Source organism: Ranitomeya imitator, chromosome 2, assembly GCF_032444005.1.
Source record: "Ranitomeya imitator isolate aRanImi1 chromosome 2, aRanImi1.pri, whole genome shotgun sequence".
Lineage (NCBI taxonomy): Eukaryota > Metazoa > Chordata > Amphibia > Anura > Dendrobatidae > Ranitomeya > Ranitomeya imitator.
Genome location: NC_091283.1, coordinates 392213942 through 392234837, shown reverse-complemented (window position 1 = coordinate 392234837; position 20896 = coordinate 392213942). Strand labels below are relative to the sequence as shown.

General features: G+C 46.1%; 1 protein-coding gene across 1 annotated transcript in view; it reads right to left on the bottom strand.

Moving 5' to 3' along the window:
• The window catches only part of LOC138667881 (zinc finger protein 585A-like), a 115378-nt gene that overhangs the window by 53189 nt on the left and 41293 nt on the right, over positions 1-20896 (bottom strand). Inside the window, exons 7-8 of the mRNA XM_069755962.1 lie at positions 13347-14178; positions 1329-1406 (exon numbers count right to left, since the gene is read on the bottom strand). Coding sequence (XP_069612063.1) covers positions 1329-1406; positions 13347-14178 — 910 coding nt within the window. The remainder of the gene's footprint in view (positions 1-1328; positions 1407-13346; positions 14179-20896) is intronic.

Sequence of the window (20896 nt, the reverse complement as noted above, 5' to 3'; positions counted from 1 at the left end):
GTAGGGGGAAGGCTGGGATGATGTCAACTTTGTGGCAACAAAGGATTAGGATGTTGTGTGAAGTTTTATCTATTAATGTTATTAGTGCGATAAAAGTAATGTTATATTTTATCCCTATGGCCAGTGTGTGTTCGATTTGGTTCTCTTACAGGCTATGCCTAAGGCCGTCCCTGGGAATGCAGGACGTCTGTCCACTAGGGAACCATACAGTAGATATACAGTTTGCACTACGCTAGGGATTAGATAGAGTTTGGATTAGCCCACAGTTTAGGAGGGTTAGATCTGGTTTAATAGAAAATGATTCTGGATTACAGTCAGTTAGTCAGAGGCTAAGACTCAGTAAGTGCAAGTTCGGGATGGAGTGAAGAGTAAGACTAAACATAGCAGAGTTAGGAGGTTCTAATGCAACAGAGAAGAACAAGTTCGGTCAGTGCAAGTTTCCTACAAGAATCAGAGCACATCTCCAGCCACGTCAAGATGCTGGGACAGCTTTGGGCCTAAGGTCCAGAAAAGGTATAGCGATTCATGCCTCTGTGTACCTGATGAAGAATTTGTCAGCCGGGTCACGAAGTGGGGTAAAGATGGTGAGTCTCAGGAAAGGACTTGGACGAGGACTGATGGGGCACAAAAGCAAGGGAACATCACTAAAAAGAGACTGTCTTAAACTGTATGCTGCAGCCATGTGTAAATGAACTGCACAGTAAAGTCAGAAATGTTAACCCGGACCCAATGTTTTCTGTCTTGTTTGTAGCCGGATCTATTCCCATGAACAGGAAGTTAACGAGAGCTCCAGAAACAAAAGTGAGTAAAGGTACCGTCACACTCAGCAACTTTCCAACGATCACGACCAGCTGACACACAGACAGCTCTCCAGCGACCAACGATGCCGAAGTCCCCGGGTAACCAGGGTAAACATCGGGTTACTAAGCGCAGGGCCGCGCTTAGTAACCCGATGTTTACCCTGGTTACCATTGTAAATGTAAAAAAAAAAAAAAACACATACTTACATTCCGATGCCTGTCACTTCCCCGGCGTCCGCTTCCCTGCACTCCTCCTGCATCCTGTGTCAGCGCCAGCAGGCCGTAAAGCAGAGCGGTGACTTCACCGCTGTGCTCTGCTTTACGGCCGGCCGGCGCTGGATCGGCGTCACACACTGTCCCCTCTATCACACAGTCCCTGCTCCCCATTACCACTCACCAGTGCAGACTTCTCCCCTCAGCTCTTACATGTGGAGCCGGCTGTACCCTAATGTGCAGAGTCCCGGTGCCCCCCAGGACTGAGTCCTGTCCCCTCTATCACACAGTCTCTGCTCCCCCATTACCGCTCACCAGTGCAGACTTCTCCCTCCAGCTCTTACATGTAGCAGCTTCCTACACAGAAAACCCTTCACTTCAAACACCCACATCCTGCTCCTCCCCCCAGGTGACTGATCACATGACTGTGACATCATCACAGGTCCTGGAAGCAGAACTCCAGAGGGTCACCTAATGGTTGCTTCTATTTTGGAGTTCACTTTTTGTGGTCCTGAAAAAATCAACTCCACTCTAGCTGATTCACTGGTGAGGTGACTAGATCGGAGTGGATTTTTTGATGATCTCTCTGCAGCTTCTCCATTGTAGACAGTTCAGTTTCTACAGTGACGTCCCTCAAAAAATCCTCCAATGTTCAGAATGGAGCTGATTCCAGGAGCCTCATAGACTGCAATGTAGTGGAATTGGAATGTATACTCACACATTTTATATATAGCTTTAGAATTGTGATGATTTCATGTTTTTATTTTTTAGATACTTGCTCAAACTGTTAAGTTTATTATGTTTTTCCAAAGGGCAGTTGTTCAGTTTTGCCTGAATTTTACTTTTACTGTATTTCCTCCAGTCATGGCCACAACACCGACATTGGAAGAGTGGGCGAAGCCTCACGGGTAAAAACGTAACAGCGCATCAACAGAGTCCTCATAATTTACAACATTGGATCGGAGTGGATTTTTTGAGGTATTAGTAACTCTATTCTAGCTGATTCACCATTGAGCTGTCTAGATCGGAGTGGATTTTTGGAGGACCTCCTTGTAGCCTCCAATCTGTACAGTTTGGTGCTGAGGTGACTGGAATCGAGTTTTTCAAAGAGTGAGTGGAGTTTTTCCCTGTAGCCTCTATTCTGTACAGTTCATTGCTGACACGACTAGAATCATAGCTCCCAACCGTCCCTCATACTGCGGGACTGTCCCGGTTTTGAGGCTGCGCCCCACCCGGGACTCTGCTTCTCCGGCACACAGCAGGAGAAGCAGCAGACACGCCCCTTCCCTTCCTTATGTTCCTCCAGTGCGGTGGTAAGCAGAGCTGCACACATCTACAGCCCCGACTGTACACTGGCATCTAACTCCAGGGCTTACCTGCCGGACACAGCCTGGGCGCCAATGTAAGCAGCAGTGGAGCTAATGCCTGGCTAATCCTGCGTGGAATGACGGGCTGAGCAGGGTGGGCTGGACCCTCACAACCTCCTGTGTTACTGGCCTCGGCTGCTGCATTGCAGAGCGATGTATCAGGGTGGTATGGAGAAGTCTGTGCAGTAGTCCAGTGAATGCTGGTGGAGGAGCAGCAGCTGCAGCTCCCTGGGAGAGGACGACGCTAATGTGGCTTGCTAATTTTCCCCACTGGCAGCCTCAACCAATTCCCATGCAATTGAGCCTCTTTGGTACTGCAGCCTTGTAAAGCCTGACATGAAAGCTAAGCCTGACACTGTATAATCATGTGCTTTATTATGAGACAGCAAATCATGGCACAATGGTCGTACGTACGTACTACACAATCTAATTAGTTCAGTTCCTGTTCATTACCTTACTTGCATAACTCCCAACCATCCCTGATCCAGCAGGGCAGTCCCGATTTTGAGACTCTATCCCGCTTTTCAGACTCTGTCCCGCTGTCACAGTCGGGATCCTCCTTTTCCCGCATCGCCTCAGACTAAATGTACCGCTGCTTTAAAATCCCTTCCCGACCTGTGACACCACATAGGCATCATGAAAGTCGGTGCCAATCCGACCTGTGATGCCTATGAGGCGTCATGCGTTCCTGCTGGTCGGGTGACCAGGGTCACTGAAATGTCACCCGACCTGCAGGTACAGGAGGACTTCTAGTTGAGCCCGGGAGGGTGGCTTTGCCCCCCTGTGGCTATGATATCTCTGGAGACCTCTTTGTCACCAACCCCCAGATCTGATTGGAGCTAGCGTCCAGGTGACGCTATCCCTCCAATCAGATGGGAAGGGGCGGAGTGAAATATGGCTGCCCTCACTCTCCATCCTCCCGGGAGCTACACAGCAAGGTCTCCTGCTGACTGATCGCCGCCTGACTGCCATCCGGTACTCCCCTCTGCTACTCTCCGCTCCCCCTGCTGTCTGATTCCACCCCCGACCTCCGATTCCTCCCCCCTGCCCCGGTGATCACCTCCCGCCCCCCTGATCACCTCCCTGCTGGTGCCAGCTCCATCTCTGCTGCATCTCCTCTGCCCCCCTGCGCCTGACAGCCCCCTCCTGCCCCTGGTGATCACTCCCCTGCCCCGCTGATCTTCCCCTGCCCTGGTGGTCACCCCCTGCCCCGGTGATCGCCCCCTAGAGTTGGGCTAAAGTAAGTTTGGCTAAAGTTAGGGTTAGGGTTGGGGCTAAAATTAGGGTTAGGGTTGGGGCTAAAGTTAGGGTTAGGGTTGGGATTAGGGGTGTGTTAGGGTTAGGTTTGAGGTTAGGGTTGTACGCAGCATTATGTGGGGCCATTATACTGTACAAAACATGTGAGGCCATTATACAGTACGGAGCACTATGTGGGGCCATTATACAGTATGGAGCATCATGTGGGGCAATTATACAGTATGGAGCACTCTGTGGCCATTATACAGTATGGAGCATCATGTGTAGCCATTATACCATATGGAGCATCATGTGAGGCCATTATACAGTACAGAGCACTGTGTGGCCATTATACAGTACGGAGCATCATATGGGGGCATTATACAGTACAGAACACTGTGTGGCCATTATACAGTACGGAGCATCATGTGTGGCCATTATACAGTATGGAGCATTATGTGTGGCCATTATACAGTATGGAGCACTGTGTGGCCATTATACAGTATGGAGCACTGTGTGTGGCAATTATACAGTATGGAGCATCCTGTTTGGCCATTATACAGTATGGAGCATCATGTGGGGCCATTATACAATATGGAGCATTATGTGAGGCCATTATACAGTATGGAGCATCATGTGAGGCCATCATAGAGTATAGAGCACTGTGTGGCCATTTTTTTTGTTTATAATTATTGTTTATGAAACAGTGTGATCAACAGTGCTAAATGGGTGTGTTTGGGGTGTGGATATGGGTGTGACTAGTTGTGAAATGGGTGTGGTCAGGGCGTGGCCTGAAATTTGCCACAACCTTTGTCCCTCTTTGCCTTATTCAAAAGTTGGGACGTATGCTAGAATGGCTGAAGCAATGTCCTTATAGGATCAAATCCAATCTAGACGGCTCATGACTGAAACTTCCAGAATGGAGTTAATTCCAGGAGATCCTCCTAGATTCAAATCTAGTGGCATAGGAATTATAAATGTACAGTATGCATTGTCACTTTTTGTAACATAAATAATTACACACAGCACTGATTGTTTAGTTTTGGCCGAATTTGACTTTTACTGTATTTTCACCAGTCCCAGCTCCGACATTTCTGAAGAGTGGGTGGAGCCAGACCGTCTGATAACCTCTGAAGGAGCACACGACTTTTGCCCTTTGTCGTGTGCCCGATTTCGCCTATCGGGACTCTGCGGCTCGTTGGACCCTTCTGATGTGGAGAGCCATCCAGATGCCCGAGATCTGCGGCGCCTTGTATGTGAGCTGTGTCTGCAGCGGTATTGGGAGTCATGACTCTCCACCAGCCATGTCTCAGATATCCCCACCATGAATTCTAATTCCTCCATTTTGTTGGTGAGGCTTTTGGCACTAGTATACATGAACTTTATGTGTCTCTCTGTACCTCTATTCTTTCTTAAATTATTAACTGTTCTAACCCCACCCCAACTTCCTTATTTGTGCCCGGGTCTCTATCTGCACTCTCTTCCCCTCCTATAAAATGAATACCCTCTCCCCAATCCCTAGTTTAAACACTCCTCCAATTTTCTAGCTATTTTCTCCCCCAGCAGAGCTGCCACTTCCCCATCGAGATGCAGCCCATCCCTAGCGGAGAGCCTGTAGCCAACTGAGAAGTCGGCCCAGTTCTGCAGGAACCCAAACCCCTCCTTCCTACACCAATTCTTGAGCCACATATTAACCTCCCTAATCTCCCGTTGCCTCTCTGGAATGGCACGTGGTACAGGCAGTATTTCAGAGAATACCACCTTGGTGGTCCTTGCTTTAAGATTGCAGCCTAATTCCCTGAAATTATCTTTAAGGACCTTCCACCTACCTCTAACTTTGTCATTTGTGCCAATGTGCACCATGACTGCTGGGTCATCGCCAGCCCCTCCCAGTAATCTGTCAACCTATTCAGCGATGTGTTGGACTTGAGCGCCGCGTAGGCAGCACACCGTTCGAGGATCCCTGTCTTTATGACAGATTGCCCTATCTGTTAACCTAATAATTGAGTCCCACTACCAGCCCCTGTCTGGTCTGCCCTGCTCTCCTATTTCCCCCCTTACTGGAGCAGACTCTCTTCCGGCTTTCAGAGAACATGCCTTGCTGCAGCATTGCTACCCCCATACTTGTAGGGGAGTTCATTCCTCCCTGTGGGAGGACCGTCCAATAGTACTGTTTACCTTCATGAGTAAAAGCAAAAAGATACTGACAATCAGGGTGTAGGGGTACTGAGAAGAATGCATTTGCCAAATTAATTACTGTGAAACATTTTGATGTTGCCGGGATCTGTGACAGTAAGGTGTGTAGGTTAGGAACAATTGAGGTCACACTCTCTGCAACATCATTAACAGCCCTTAAATCATGAACCATTCTGTGTCAGGGGAACCATTGGGTCATTTTTTCTTAATGGGATACAAAGGGGTGTTGCAGGGGGAAGATCTTTGCACCAGAGCCCCTGCCTTAACATACTCTTTAATATCCCTGTTCAGGGCCATTGATTTAGCTAAGCTTAAAGGGCCACTGTCACCCCCCTCCAGCCATTATAAACTAAAAGAGCCACCTTGTGCAGCAGTAATGCTGTATTCTAACAAGGTGGCTCTTTTAGTTTTTTGTTCATGTTTTTTTCCAAAATAAAGCGCTTTGAAACTTATCTAAGATACCTGTCTTTCGCCAGGGAGGCGGGTCCTCACTCCCCAGCTTGAACCGCTACTCTGCCCTCACTCCAATCTTCAGGGGCTTTCGGCGCCGCCCCCTCTGCGCTGTTTTAGCTTCAAAACCAGCGCCGAAAGCCCCTGAAGATTGGAGTGACGGCAGAGTAGCGGTTCAAGCTGGGGAGTGAGGACCCGCCTCCCTGGCGAAAGACAGGTATTTTAGATAAGTTTCAAAGCGCTTTATTTTGGGAATACATGAACAAAAAACTAAAAGAGCCACCTTGTTAGAATGCAGCATTACTGCTGCACAAGGTGGCTCTTTTAGTTTATAATGGCTGGAGGGGGGTGACAATGGCCCTTTAAGGGGCACTGCTCCAAACTAGGAGGAGTGGTTCCCTCTTTTAACTTAATCATGACTGGGGGATGGGCAGCCGACCCACATCAGTTTTTCCCTTTACCCAAACGGTGTCAGGTACCTGATTCATTTCCCTGCCCTCAGACATTCTTGTGTCAGGTGCTACTTCCAATGCTTTTGTCATATACACCATTGCTGCAATCTTACACAAGTGCTTATCTGAGAGGGGACTTGTGACTGTAATACTCACAGGAGTGTATTGGATGGTGGCCTGGATAGCACTCAACACATCTGCTCCCAGCAAATTCATAGGAGCATTCTCACTAACAAGTTTCGTAAGCATCTCTTGGCTATCTCGTAATTTTAGTTTTATTTGTTTAGTCAGAGGGGCTTCAGCCACTTGTCCCTCTACCCCCACACATTCCACAATCTCATTAGTAATCATGCCTGGCATTATCAAGTCTTTGTGCACCACCGTCCCGGCTGCCCCAGTGTCAATAAAAAATTTCGCCTCTTTCCCCCCAGCATTGTTATGGTCATTATCAATGTAGGACCAGGTCATGAGGGGACAAAAACAGGGTACATATTTGTCACTGGGTTGCCAGTTTCCTAGTTTGAAGGCAATGGAGGTGGAAGATTGGTCTGCTTAGTCTCATTTATAGGATTTTTGCAGTGTTTGCTGTAATGTCCATTTTTTCCACAATTCCAGCATCTCACTGTTTCTAGGTCATTAGGTCCTCTACTATGTCTCCACTGTTTGCCTTGACCTCTAGCATAGATAACAGGGCGCCATGTTGTCCTCATTTGTTCAATTCCTTTTGCCACCTGCAGATCTTTCGGATCTACATTTTTAGTATTTTAACATCAAGTGGGTTCATAGGACTGTACCCCACTTCAACTGTATCCGTTCAAAGTATATCTGTATACTCTCTCCTTTTTGCTGTGTCACACCAGTCAGGAGTACGGCTGCTCTGATTGTTTCACAGTAGCCCATTGTTTTAGTGATTCACAGTACATCTCCCCGACCCATGCAGATTGATCATTCATGCCCCATGCTTTATCCTTTGTTACATTTGTGTGTGTAGCACCCCAGGAGTTCGGGTACCACAGTGTGTTGCCTTCCTCTCGGGGAGGGTAGTGCCATGCCTGGAGACAAGTGGAATCCCCTTGGCAGGTAAATCTTACACACAACATATTCTAACTCCAGGCCAGGAGGGGGAGCTCAGAACCCTGTTTTAGGGGAACTTCCCTGATTTCCATCCTGGTCTGGAGGTGGATTTAGTTCAGTCTGGAGCAGAAAGTGAAGGGAGAGGAGTGTTTAGGAGCTCAGAGAGGCTGCAATTAGGCCTCCTGTGAGCCAGAGCAGGGAAACCGGGCATCGGGAACCCGAGGTTGTGGATAGCTGTAAGGTCCACAGCAGAGCCGGAGGGCATAGGACTATACGTAAATTGCCCATTCAATGTCTGAGGTAAAGCAGCAGTCAGATCCTGGAGTCACCGTGTCAGAGACCCCAAGAGAACAGCTCAAGCTGCCCACTGTGCTGGCACTGTCCCAGGACAGGAGAAAGGCGTACCTTGCCAGTGAACTACAGGTAACAAGGGACCAGAAAACCAGCGCATAGAGGAAGGCTCCAGCCTGGACTCCTTCTGTACCTGTTGCCGGTACCCTCGACTGAGGCCTGTTACCATCAGTAAACCAGGTAAAGACTGCAACCCTTTTGTCTTCCGTTATTTACCGGCAACCCACCATCCCTGCCATACACCTTGGGAGCCCTGGGGACCCCACTTCATCTTGCTGCAACATCACCCCAGAGGACCCATTTAAGCAGTGTCGGTCCCTCTGACCGAGAACCACAGGTGGCGTCAAGAATAGACTTTATTACCAAAATCCCTTTAAAGACCTTTCCCCTTTTAATTGAGTCCCAGGGCCACGGACCAGGTCGCAGCCTCCGTGACATCCCCTTTAAGACTGGACCAATACCGAGTATCCCCATTGCCCTGCTGGGCGACTCACATGTGTCTTAATCATGTGTCCTAGTACGTCACTTGCGTTCGCACTCACCAAACTCTCTAGGTGTGCCCAGGTGCACTTATATGCCTGCTGTATCGCCTTTATTTGTCTGTAAAATGGGAAAGGTTGGATCTCAGGGTTAGGCAACTGTTTTAACATAGCTAGCTGGTCAAAGGGGCTCCAGGGATAATACTCCTGTGTCTGTCTTACTCTAGTCACCCTTCTTGGTCCTGATGTGGACAGGTGTTTGGTGGTGGAGCTGACCGGATGGTCAGTGGAGGTGACATGATGTTCTACAACTTCCTCCCTCTCAGGACTACTGTCAGCTTCATCCGCAAAAGTCAATGCTCGCACTACTGAGTCAGCTTCTTCAGTCACTACATATGATCTTGTCCAGACAGGATTCGGTGTAATTCGCTTAGGTCGGGTGGTAGCACAGGTGTCACACAAGTATCTCTCCAGTCTGGGTTTGGCTGACCACAATGTGTACCTGTCTTGTCTGTGTCTCTGGTTATACAGAGGTCGGGCAGTAGTAGTCATAGTGATAGATTTTTGTGCATCAAAACAGTCATAATACACCTTACGTCCCACTGTAGTCTCTTTATTTCCGTACTGTTGTATTTCCTCTGCCACACGACACCATTTATTCATTTGTTGCTCTCTTCCCTCGTCTTTTATCCAACCTTTATTCTCTTCCCTGAAACTGTGCTATTTTTGTACATGCAAACATCCACACTCTGGCATTTTTGCCTTTTTCAATATTGGTCCCACATCCTTCACTGCTTTTTCTTCTCTCTTTTACAATCTGTATAGTTGTTTTAGATCCCATTTGGGCCCTTGACTGCACACAGAACAAGTTGCCCCTGGCTTCAACTTATTCTCCAGACAGCTCACCTTTCTGCAAATGCCCTCTCAGTGTACCTGGACCTTGTCTACAGGCCACACTCTAGCAATTCAGAATGAGCTTGTCAAGGTGTAGCTGGAATGCTCTGGTGGCTCTCTCACCAGGGAGAGCTATAGAGTAACGGGAAGGCTCTTTCAGCTTTCTCACCCATTAGACCAGCTGACTAAAGTAGAAAGGCCTAGGTGTGATAGGCCTCTCACCTACTAGACCAGCTCCATGGACAGTGGGAAGGCTCACGGGGCTCTCTCACCCACAAAAAAAAAACGCTGACTAAAGTAGGAAAGCTCGTGTGTGATAGGCCTCTCAGCTACTAGATCAGTCATGCAGTTGGCTACCCCCTCTTGCTGATCCTCAACTAGCTGTACTTCAATCACACAACTAGAAGCAGGTACCAATACACACTGACAACAAAACAATCACTTACAAGTTTTCTCTAAAATAGGCACAGTTCTTTTTCCGCTGCAGCACAGGTGTTGCTTTAAAAGCACAAATCAAATCTCTCAGCGCATACTACACCCAGAACATAAATACAGAGAACATGCACGCAGCTTCATCGCCTCTCCTGTCATGTACTAGCAGAGTTAAGAAACTTGCAGTGTCTTTTACACAAAACAGAATGTAGCAATTCTCAGACAATTTATTTCTGAAAACCCTTCCTCTTCCTCATGGAACCAAGGCATTTCACTATAAGTGCAGATCACTGCACGATTTGAATAATCTGACCCTGACAGCGTCTGGCCCAACACATACAGGAACCTTTCCAATGTCATACCATATATAAAACGGGCTTAATTGTTACTCAATCTCATATGTAGATTAAAATATCTATAAAGCATCCATCCTGGACCATCTGCAATAATTGGAAAAGTAATGGCATAGGAATCCCCCCCAAAAAATCCTGTAGTGCTTTATCCTGTAGGGCTCTGCCCATTGACACACTACACCCACGATACCTTTGCACCCATCACAGAATGGAGTGTGATGATTCATTCATACGTGCTCATTCAGGTTTTTTTTTCCATTTTCTTTCCAGCGATCTGAAATCAGCTTATTTTCACATAAAGAACAAAAATCCCTTATCTCAATCACTCTGTCTGATTCAGCTCAAAGTGAGTTGAATAATGTCCTCTGTCACATACAGAGGACCACACCTAACCCCTCATCAATCAGGGATTTATTTATTTGTTCCTTATACTCGGTTACTTAGTCATCAATCATGTCTTTCAGAGGTTCTCAAACATACATACAAAGATTTGCACAGCCTGCCTACTGTACTTAGGATAGGAATTAGCACAACTTATGAAAACTGCAGTGCGCACTGACACTCCGAGAACAGCTGAAGCCAGCCAATTACGTAAACAAAAACACTACCTTATACAAAACACAGCCTTAGGCTGCCCTCACACTAGCAATATTTGGTCAGTATTTTACATCAGTATTTGTAAGCCAAAACCAGGAGTGGAACAAGAAGAAAAGTATAATAGAAACATATGCACCACTTCTGTATTTATCACCCACTCCTGGTTTTGGCTTGCAAATACTTATGCAAAATACTGACCAAATACTGCTAGTGTGATGGCAGCCTTATCTAACGTACTTCTAATCCAAGATGACCACAGCAATAAAACTGCAGTTCCAGCTCTGCACTACACAACCAGTTAGTAATCTGACAGATAATACAGATAACTCTTATTATTTTATTACTCTATTATTCAACTCTCATACAGACATAAACAGACATAAAATCACAAAAACTCACTGGTGATGTCAGTTCTTTAATCGTGTTTGCGGCCTTTTACCCAGAGATATTGAGAGATCCAGAGATCCAGAGAGATTGCAAGTAGAAAAACAAAGGTGTAAGAATAAGGCTACCTACCTTGCTGGAGCTGGAATTTGTAAGTCCAATCTCTCAGGAAACTCCCACATACAGATTCTGAATAGGCTGGTTACCATGGCCCCACGTTGGGCGTCAAAACTGTCATAGCTGTTTTCGTTCTGACCCAAAGTCATATGTGCCGGATCACCAGTGAGGGCGAATTAAGAGATTATGCTCACAGATAACAAGCGCTCGGAGTAAAGAATGCACATGGGTTGTGAGCAAATCACTTTTCTAGTTTATTCACACAAGAAGGTAGTATTTTATACCATGTACAGCAGTGTAACCCATGTAACCCCCCTGCCTATGTCATGATGACCTTTATTTACCATGTCCAGAAGATGATTTTGCAGACTATTGACAACATTGCATATGAGAGAAGTATAAAATCCTTGAATAGGAGACTATAAGGCTACAACAATATAAGAACAAATTCAAGCAAAAGAAGGAAAAACATTAACCCTTCTATATAACCCATGATTGAATTCATGCGTTTCGAGAAATGGCCACAATTCAAGACAAATATTGACAAATCTGAAGCATTAAATGTCTTTCTACACCAATAAAAGTCCAACTTCCCTTTTAAATGGTCCCCAAGGAGCAATATCAACTATCTGTGCATTGATATTGATGTCCCCCTTATCTCAAGGCTATTGTCTCTCAATGTTCAATTGTATTTCTCCCGGTTGGAGTTGGATCTTAACGCCTCGAACCTGACTCAATTTTCCCTGTATGTCAGAGTCAGTGTTCTTAAGAAAACAATCTACCTAGCCTGCTACTGAATACCTGCTGCAATCCATCCCGGTGTACATACATTTCTCTTTGGGGGTTAAAATTGAAAGCGGTTTTAGCAATTTTGTTTGGCAATCAAATATCTTGTCCAAAAGGTGCTGGAGTTGTCGGTTTACCTGATTGCTGTTGATATTATCTACCATCAGCCCATGCAGCGATCCTTGATTTTTTGCATTAAGTTAATACTTTGGGTCCGCATTGAACACAATTTTTGCTTGGTGATATTTCAGCATCATACAGCATCGGGCAGACACTAAAGACTATATACAGTTATGGCCACAAGTATTGACACCCCTGCAATCCTGTCAGACAATACTCAGTTTCTTCCTGAAAATGATTGCAAACACAAATTCTTTGTTATTATTACCTTCATTTAATTTGTCTTAAATGAAAAAACACAAAAAGAATTGTCCTAAAGCCAAATTGGATATAATTCCACACCAAACATAAAAAAGGGGGTGGACAAAAGTATTGGCACTGTTCGAAAAATCATGTGATGCTTCTCTAATTTGTGTAATTACCAGCACCTGTAACTTACCTGTGGCACCTAACAGGTGTTGGCAATAACTAAATCACACTTGCAGCCAGTTGACATGGATTAAAGTTGACTCAACCTCTGTCCTGTGTCCCACATTGAGCACGGAGAAAAGAAAGAAGACCAAAGAACTGTCTGAGGACTTGAGAAACCAAATTGTGAGGAAGCATGCGCAATCTCAAGGCTACAAGTCCATCTCCAAAGACCTGAATGTTCCTGTGTCTACCGTGCGCAGTGTCATCAAGAAGTTTAAAGCCCATGGCACTGTGGCTAACCACCCTAGATGTGGACGGAAATGAAAAATTGACAAGAGATTTCAACGGAAGATTGTGCGGATGTTGGATAAAGAACCTCGACAAACATCCAAACAAGATCAAGCTGCCCTGCAGTCCGAGGGTACAACAGTGTCAACCCGTACTATCCGTCGGCATCTGTTATTTGTACCATGATTATCCCTTTTTATTCTTATGCTTTAATTCTTTATGTAATGAAGTCCATATATCGCTTTTTTCTGTTTTCTTCTTCCAGACTTTGATTTTCTGTTTATTGTTATATTATGCTGCTACAAAATAAAAAAACTTTATATTTGAAAAAAAAGAAAATGGCTACTTTCCTGTGTGAGTTTTAAGATGTGTAACAAGCTTTGTTTTCCAATGAAAACATTTTCCACATTCTGAACATTCAAATGGTTTCTCTCCTGTGTGAATTCTCTGATGTACAAGCAGACTTGATTTCGCTGTAAAACATTTCCCACATTCTGAACATGAAAATGGCTTCTCCCCTGTGTGAGTTCTCTGATGATTAACTAGTTTTGATTTAACACTGAAATATTTTCCACATTCTGAACATGCAAATGGTTTCTCCCCTGTGTGAATTCTCTGATGTGCAACCAGACCTGATTTGTCTGTAAAACATTTCTCACATTCTGAACATGAAAATGGTTTCTCCCCTCTGTGTACCATCTGATGTCTTACAAGATATGATTTGTGTGTAAAACATTTTCCACATTCCGAACATGGAAATGGCTTCTCCCCTGTGTGTACCATCTGATGTCTTACAAGATATGATTTCTTTGTAAAACTTTTCCCACATTCTGAACATGAAACTGGCTTCTCCCCTGTGTGTACCATCTGATGTCTAAAAAGACATAATCCGTATTTAAAACGTTTTCCACATTCTGAACATGAATATGGTTTCTCCCCAATGTGAGTGGTTTCATGATCAAGAGCCCTTCTGTGACTTTTGTTTTGCATATTTGTCTTTGATGAAGCAGAAACAAGGACCGGTTGAAAAGGATCAGATGACAGATTTTTTCTGATAACATCTTCAGGTGTATCTGGTATACTGACATGTTCTTTATAAGTATCGGGTTTCATATGAAAATTATCTGTTGAAAAATCTGAGAATATCAGACGTCCATCTGAGCTCCTGGTAAAGTCACCTGAAAGGATACAAATTATTTTATTATTTTTCAGTAACATTGCATTGGAATTATAATACTATTTATATTATGATATACTTTATAACATGTCTGTGTAAACTGAACAGACCACAAAGAGGGACGGAGATCACAGTGTTAGGCTGGGTTCACACTGCGTCAATGGTATCCATTAGACGGACTACGTTACACCGCGGCATAAACGCGGTGTAACGTAGTCCGTTACGGCCGCCATGGACTGCAATGTCGGGCGCATCGCTAGCGCATGCCCACAATGGGCGTGCGCTAGGGATGTGCCGTCATTGAGCGACGGACCCGGAGACGCGGGCTGCAGCGTTTCCGGGTCCGTCACTGCTAGCGCAGATAGAGCTAGCAGATGCTCTATCTGCGCTAGCGCGATGCAAACGCCGGTACTTGCGTTACAGCAGCCTGTTAGCATATGTGCTGAACGGGCTGCTGCTAACGCAGTGTGAACCTAGCCTTAGGCCACCAGGTTATGTTCTTACAAATGTTCTCTACTCTATTATAGCCCCTTTTCAGGTCATGATTCCCTGTGTCTGTCATGAATCTGTTCCAGTTACACATTCAGAAGAGACTCATAAAAGGGATCTGTAATCAGTATTATTAGGAGATTCCTTCTCATAAACTCTCCGACCAGTACAAACACTATAGGACAGAGTAAAGCACATTGGAGGAGATTGCTCATGTACACAAGATATGGCTTTGGATAAAAAAGTAAGGTTTTGTATATCTTTTTATTAACCCCTTTCTGCCAGCTGACGGAATAGCTGGCAGATCCCCCGCTTTGAGGTGGGCTCCGGCGGTGAGCCCACCTCAAAGCCGTGACATGTCAGCTGTTTTGTACGGCTGACATGTGCACGCAATGAGCGCGAGCGGAATCGCGATCTGCTCGCGCCCATTAACTAGTTAAATGCCGCTGACAGCGGCATTTAACTAGCGCTCCCGGCCGCGCGGCTGGAGCTGCTCGCACCGCTGACCCCCGTCACATGATCGGAGGTCAGCGGTGCATTGCCATAACAGCCAGAGGTCTCCTTGAGACCTCTATGGTTGTTGATGGCCGATTGCTTTGATCGCCACCCTGTGGTCGGCGTTCAAAGTACACCTGCCTTTCTGCTACATAGAGGTGATCTGTACTTCACCTCTATGTAGCAGAGCCGATAGTGTAGTGCATGCTTCTAGCCTCCTATGGAGGCTATTGAAGCATACCAAAATTTAAAAAAAAAGTGTTTAAAAATATTAAAAAAATAAAAAATATATAAAAGTTCAAATCACCCCCCTTTCGCCCCAATCAAAATAAAACAATTAAAAAAAAAAATCAAAAATACACATATTTGGTATCGCCGTGTTCAGAATCGTCCGATCTATCAATAAAAACTAACCTGATCGCTAAATGGCGTAGCGAAAAAAAAATCAAAACACCAAAGTTACTATTCTTTGGTCGCTGCAACATTGCATTAAAATGCAATAACGGACGATCAAAAAAATGTATCTGCACCAAAATGGTATCATTAAAAACCTCAGCTCGGCACGCAAAAAATAAGCCCTCAACTGACCCCAGATCACGAAAATTGGAGACGCTACAGGTATCAGAAAATCGCGCAATTTTTTTTTTTTTTTAGCAAACTTTGGAATGTTTTTTCACCACTTAGATAAAAAATAACCTAGACATGTTAGGTGTCTATGAACTCGTAATGACATGGAGAATCATAATGGCAGGTCAGTTTTAGCATTTGGTGAACCTGGCAAAAAATCCAAACAAAAAACAAGTGTGATATTGCACTTTTTTTGCAATTTCATCACACTTGGAATTTTTTTCCCGAGTACATCTCGTCCCGCAAAAAATAAGCCCTCACATGGCCATATTGACGGAAAAATAAAAAAGTTATGGCTCTGGGAAGGAGGGGAGTGAAAAACGAAAACGAAAAAAGCTCCGGGGGTGAAGGGGTTAATGTAACTAAACAGCGGATACAAGAAAAAAGAACAAGACTTTATATTCTTATATATATCATGTAAGCCAACAGAAACATTGACTGAATTTGGGAGCACTGGGGGATCTGAAAATGTCCTATTTGCAGCAGTGTCCTCTGCAAGCATAGTTGTCCGTCCCTGGTTCCTGTGTAAATCACTTAGCCCTACACTGGCGCTTGAATGTTTGTGCAAATTTTTCATATTTCTGCATAAAATTGACCAACAACTATATCTGATTTTTGCACTAGAAGTAGATAAAGAGAGATGTCGATTTGATCTAGCAGGTCAGTTATGTAACATTATGGAGGTCAGTCCTCCTCTAGACTCATGGCTGATTATTTTCTAATTACCAGGGTAGCCGTTTACTTTATTATTAATTAGTATAAGGTAAAACAGAAAACAATGTCTTAACCCCTTCCCAACCTATGATGTATTAGTTATATACAGGGCTGAGTGTTTAACATCATCGCTGACACCCGGCTTTCATTTCCAGGAACGATGCCTGCACAACTTCCGGCAGTTTAAGCTCCTAAATATCAATCATAGCATTTAAAATTGAGGGAGAGGGATGGAGCTCCCTCTCCCTTCAAATGGGTGCCCCCGCAAAGTCATCATGAGGTTCTGATAGTTATCGCCATGACCCAAGATCACCATGACGACATCCGAGTCATGATGGCAAAAAAAATAAAAAATATGGGTACATATATATATATATATATATATATATATATATATATATATATTAGCATGGCTAAAGGGTGTGTAGTCGACGGGAGGTATGTGTCACCTAGGTGGCGTGTCGCTGTGATGTAGCCCGGAGTGTTTTCTTTATTTCACATAACCATGTATACATGTGTTTCAGGACCTGTGGTGATGTCAGACCACATGTCTAATCATGTGATGGGATACTGGGTGTAATTAGCTCTATATATGACAAGGCTAATGCTTTAGGCCGGTTTCACACGTCAGTGGCTCCGGTACGTGAGGTGACAGTTTCCTCACGTACCGGAGCCACTGACACACGTACACACATTAAAATCAATGCATCTGTGCAGACGTCATTGATTTTTTGCAGACCGTGTCTCCGTGTGCAAAACACGGAGACATGTCAGTGTTCGTGGGAGCACACGGATTACACGGACCCATTAAAGTCAATGGGTCCGTGTAAAACACGTACCGCACACGGACGTTGTCCGTGTGCAGTCCGTGTGCCGTGCAGGAGACAGCGCTACATTAAGTGCTGTCCCCCCCACTGGTGCTGAATCCGCCATTCATATCTTCCCTGCAGCAGCATTTGCTGTAGAGAAGATATGAATAATAGTGTGTAAAATCCAGATCCAGATCCAGGTCCCCCCCTCCCCCCCCGTTGTGATTAAAATACTCACCCAGCTCCCTCGCTGCTTCCTGTCCTGGCCACACCTTGTACTGTATGAGCGGTCACGTGGGGCCGCTCATTTACAGTAATGAATATGCGGCTCCACCCCTATGGGAGGTGGGGGTGACACTGACTGTCAGGGCACAGCAAGTTCACTGCTGGGCCTATCACCGGGACAAACCACCTCGCTCCCAAATGTTTGATCTGTTGCACCTCGTCCAGAAATGGCTGCAGCCAGAGTCATCTACACCTGCACAGATGGTAGAACGGGTGATTATGGATCGGTTTGTCTATTCCCTCCCGAGGCCTATACAGTCTTGGGTTGCCCAGGGTGATCCCCAGAATGCCGACGAGCTGATCGGACTGGTTGAGAGATACCAAGGGTTGGAAGGCTCCTCCGGGAAGCAACCCATGCCGTACTGGGGGCCCCAGAAGGGAATTGAGTCCCAAAAAGGGGTGGGGCATCCAAGGTCACAAAGGGCGGGGGAGGTGGTGCCCAAGGTCCCTACGGGTGATATTATTTGCTGGAGGTGCCACAAGCCAGGACATATAGCTGCTCGTTGTTCCCAGACCACTGAGCAGATGGACTGCAGCATGGGACGCCGTAGTTCATACTATGCGTATCCAGCTTGCAGTGTGAACTCTCCGCCCAACGAGGGACCTCAAGTGTGTCCCGTAAAGGTGAACGGTCGAGCGGTAACGGCGCTGTTAGACTTGGGGAGCTTAGTGACCCTGGTGAGCGCCACTTTTCCTCTTCACCTGCTCCCGGGAAAGAAGGTCGGAGTGCGATGCATACATGGTGATGCAAAGGACTATCCTATGGCCAGGGTGGACATTGAAACGGCATGTGGCACTGAGTCCCATATAGTCGGCGTCGTTCAGGACTTGTTGCACCCTATAATTATTGGCCGGGATTTCTGTTTGTTTTGGGATTTGTGGGGAAAAGGTTCTGAGCTCCCTAGCAAGAGTAGGGAACCAATGAACCCTGGAAGGGTGTCGCCACACCCAGAGACAGACAGGTTTCCTTTTTGTGTTCTGGTTGGGGATGAGGGGGAAGTGTCCCCTACATCTGACATTTTGGGACTGCCCAACATAGGGATCCCACTCTGAGGGAAGCCTTTAATAATGTCACAGTTATTAATGGGGTGGTACAGGAGCCTGGGGCAGATACAAGATTTCCCCATTTTTTGATGAGTGGGGAGTTGTTGCACCGGGTCACGAAAATAAGGGAGGAGTTGGTAGAGCAGTTGGTAGTGCCGGGTCCATATAGACGAAAGGTGTTGGACATGGCTCATTCACACATCTTGGGTGGACATCTAGGGGTGGAAAAAACGCAGGAACGGGTTGTGCAGAGGTTCTATTGGCCTGGATGTCACCGGGAAATAGTGAACTATTGCAGGTCCTGCCCTACATGTCAGCTAACTGCCCCCACTCCTCATTTCCGGAACCCCCTTGTGCCATTGCCCATTATTGAGGTGCCGTTCGAGAGAATTGCCATGGACTTGGTCGGTCCCTTAGTTAAATCCGGCCGGGGCTATCAGCATCAGCATATATTAGTCATCCTGGACTATGCCACACGCTATCCTGAGGCAATTCCCTTGAGAAATTCATCCTCGAAGAGTATAGCCCGAGAGTTGGTCCATGTGTTTTCCCGGACAGGTCTGCCGAAGGAGATCCTGACTGACCAGGGGACACCTTTCATGAGCAAGGTGATGAGGGAGTTATGCAAAGTCCTGAAAATCTCCCAGTTGAGGACCTCGGTGTACCATCCCCAGTCAGATGGCCTTGTTGAGAGATTTAACAAGACACTGAAGAGCATGCTGAGAAAAGCTATAGAGAAAGACGGTAGAGACTGGGATTGTCTCTTACCACAGGGGTGTCAAACTGCATTCCTCAAGGGCTGCAAACAGGTCATGTTTTCAGGATTTCCTTGTACTGCACAGGTGATAATTTAATCACCTACACAAATAATGAGTTGGTGAATAAATTATCACCTGTGCAGTACAAGGAAATCCTGAAAACATGACCTGTTTGCAGCCCTCGAGGAATGCAGTTTGACACCCCTGTCTTACCATATCTGATGTTTTCCATTCGGGAAGTTCCACAGGCCTCCACAGGGTTCTCACCGTTTGAGCTTCTATATGGCCGACATCCGCGAGGACTCCTGGATATAGCCAAGGAAACCTGGGAGGCCGAAGTCACGCCCCACAGAAGCGTCATTGAGCATGTGGCCCTGATGCAGCAGAGGATTGCAAAGGTGATGCCTGTCATCAAAGAACACCTCCTCCAGGCACAAGAAGCTCAGGCCAGGGTCTACAACCAGTCTGCAAGAATTAGGCAGTTCAATCCGGGAGATTGAGTTCTTGTGTTAGTTCCGACGGTGGAAAGCAAGTTCTTGGCCAATTGGCAAGGGCCATATGAGGTCTTCGAGAAACTTGGTGAGGTCAATTATAAAATTCACCAACCAGGAAGACGGAAACCATTCTAAGTTTACCATGTCAACCTCATCAAGCCATGGCAAGATAGAGAGCCGGCAGTAACTCCATCTTTGTTAAGCAACCCAGAAGGTGAGGTTGGAGCGGTTACTATAGCGGAGACGCTATCGAAGACCCAGAAGCAGCAGTGCCGGAAGTTACTCCAGAAAAACAGGGACCTGTTTTCAGAGTTGCCAGGATACACGAAGGTCATAGAGCACGAGGTCCTAACAGAGCCACATGTGCGGGTGAACGTGAAGCCCTATCGTATTCCTGAGGCACGTCGAGAAGTAATCTCCAAGGAGGTGGAGCATATGTTGAAGCTTGGAGTCATTGAGGAATCCAAGAGCGGTTGGTCAAGTCCAATTGTCCTGGTCCCAAAACCTAATGGAGAGTGGAGGTTTTGCAACGATTATCGGAAGTTGAATGAGGTCTCCAAGTTCGACGCTTATCCCATGCCCCGTGTTGATGAGCTCATCGAAAGGCTTTGGACACGCCAGATATATAACCACCTTGGATTTGACGAGGGAGTATTGGCAGATCCCCATGGCACAGGAAGCCAAGGAGAAGACGGCGTTTTCTACACCAGATGGATGCTTCCATTATGTCCGGATGCCATTTGGCCTACAGGGAGCTCCAGCGACCTTCCAGAGGGCTATGGATAGAGTCCTTGCACCCCATAAGCCAAACGCTGCTGCGTACCTGGATGATATCGTCATCTTTAGCCCGGACTGGGAGAGTCATCTGGAAAAGGTCCAAGCGGTGCTTGATGCTTTAAGAGAGGCGGGGTTTACAATAAACCCGAAGAAATGTGCCTTGGGTAAGGAAGAAGCTAAGTACCTAGGCTATGTAGTGGGTCGTGGAGAAATAAAGCCTCAAATCA